Genomic DNA, 645 nt, shown 5'->3' on the forward strand with positions numbered 1-645 from the left:
GTCTTGTCCCATTCGGGGTTCCAGGTGCGCCATTCGAGGCGTGATGATCCATGAAAGGCGGATGATCCATGAAAGGCGGGGGGGAGACCTAGGATTGAACCTATGAACCCGAGCATAGCTCGGTCGCGCGTTTACCAACTGCGATACGACCATCTCCCTCTATCTATAAACATGTAAATGAGGAAGTTAGTAGGGAATTAACTGACCATTTTCTTCTTTCTTTCTTTTCAGGTTTTGAAGGAAATCCAGTCGAAGAAAGAAGCTGAATTAGTACAAAAAATAATAGCCCAAGTCAAAGCCGAATGCGAGGCTAGTGGATCAGATTTGGAGAGACGAGGCTACATGAAGCACACTCACACTAGTTGGTCCCAATAATATTGGATCGTGAAAGTTGCTTAGGAAAATAAAACCATTTCTCTTATGTGCAATATTTCTTTGGTGTGCGAACAATGGCCGGCAATGATTCAATCGTTAATGGAATTAATTGAGACGACATATCATTTTCAATAGATGTTGTTTGTTGTAGCATTAGGATAAATCGTAAACCTTAGATGATTTGATTTCATTAAAAAAATGCGGATTGAAACGAATGGGGGAAAATCAAATGAAGTATCGATTATATTCAAGAAATCTACGTGAAAAGGT

At 40.3% G+C, this 645-nt stretch overlaps 1 protein-coding gene across 1 annotated transcript in view; it reads left to right on the plus strand.

Moving 5' to 3' along the window:
* Positions 1–416, plus strand: part of LOC131879821 (protein tramtrack, beta isoform-like) — a 43,139-nt gene extending 42,723 nt beyond the window's left edge. The window contains exon 9 of the mRNA XM_059226263.1: positions 232–416. Coding sequence (XP_059082246.1) covers positions 232–375 — 144 coding nt within the window. The 3' untranslated portion in view covers positions 376–416. The remainder of the gene's footprint in view (positions 1–231) is intronic.
* The last annotated feature ends 229 nt before the right edge of the window (positions 417–645 follow it).

The sequence above is a fragment of the Tigriopus californicus genome, chromosome 4 (genome assembly GCF_007210705.1).
Source record: "Tigriopus californicus strain San Diego chromosome 4, Tcal_SD_v2.1, whole genome shotgun sequence".
Taxonomy (NCBI): Eukaryota; Metazoa; Arthropoda; class Copepoda; order Harpacticoida; family Harpacticidae; genus Tigriopus; species Tigriopus californicus.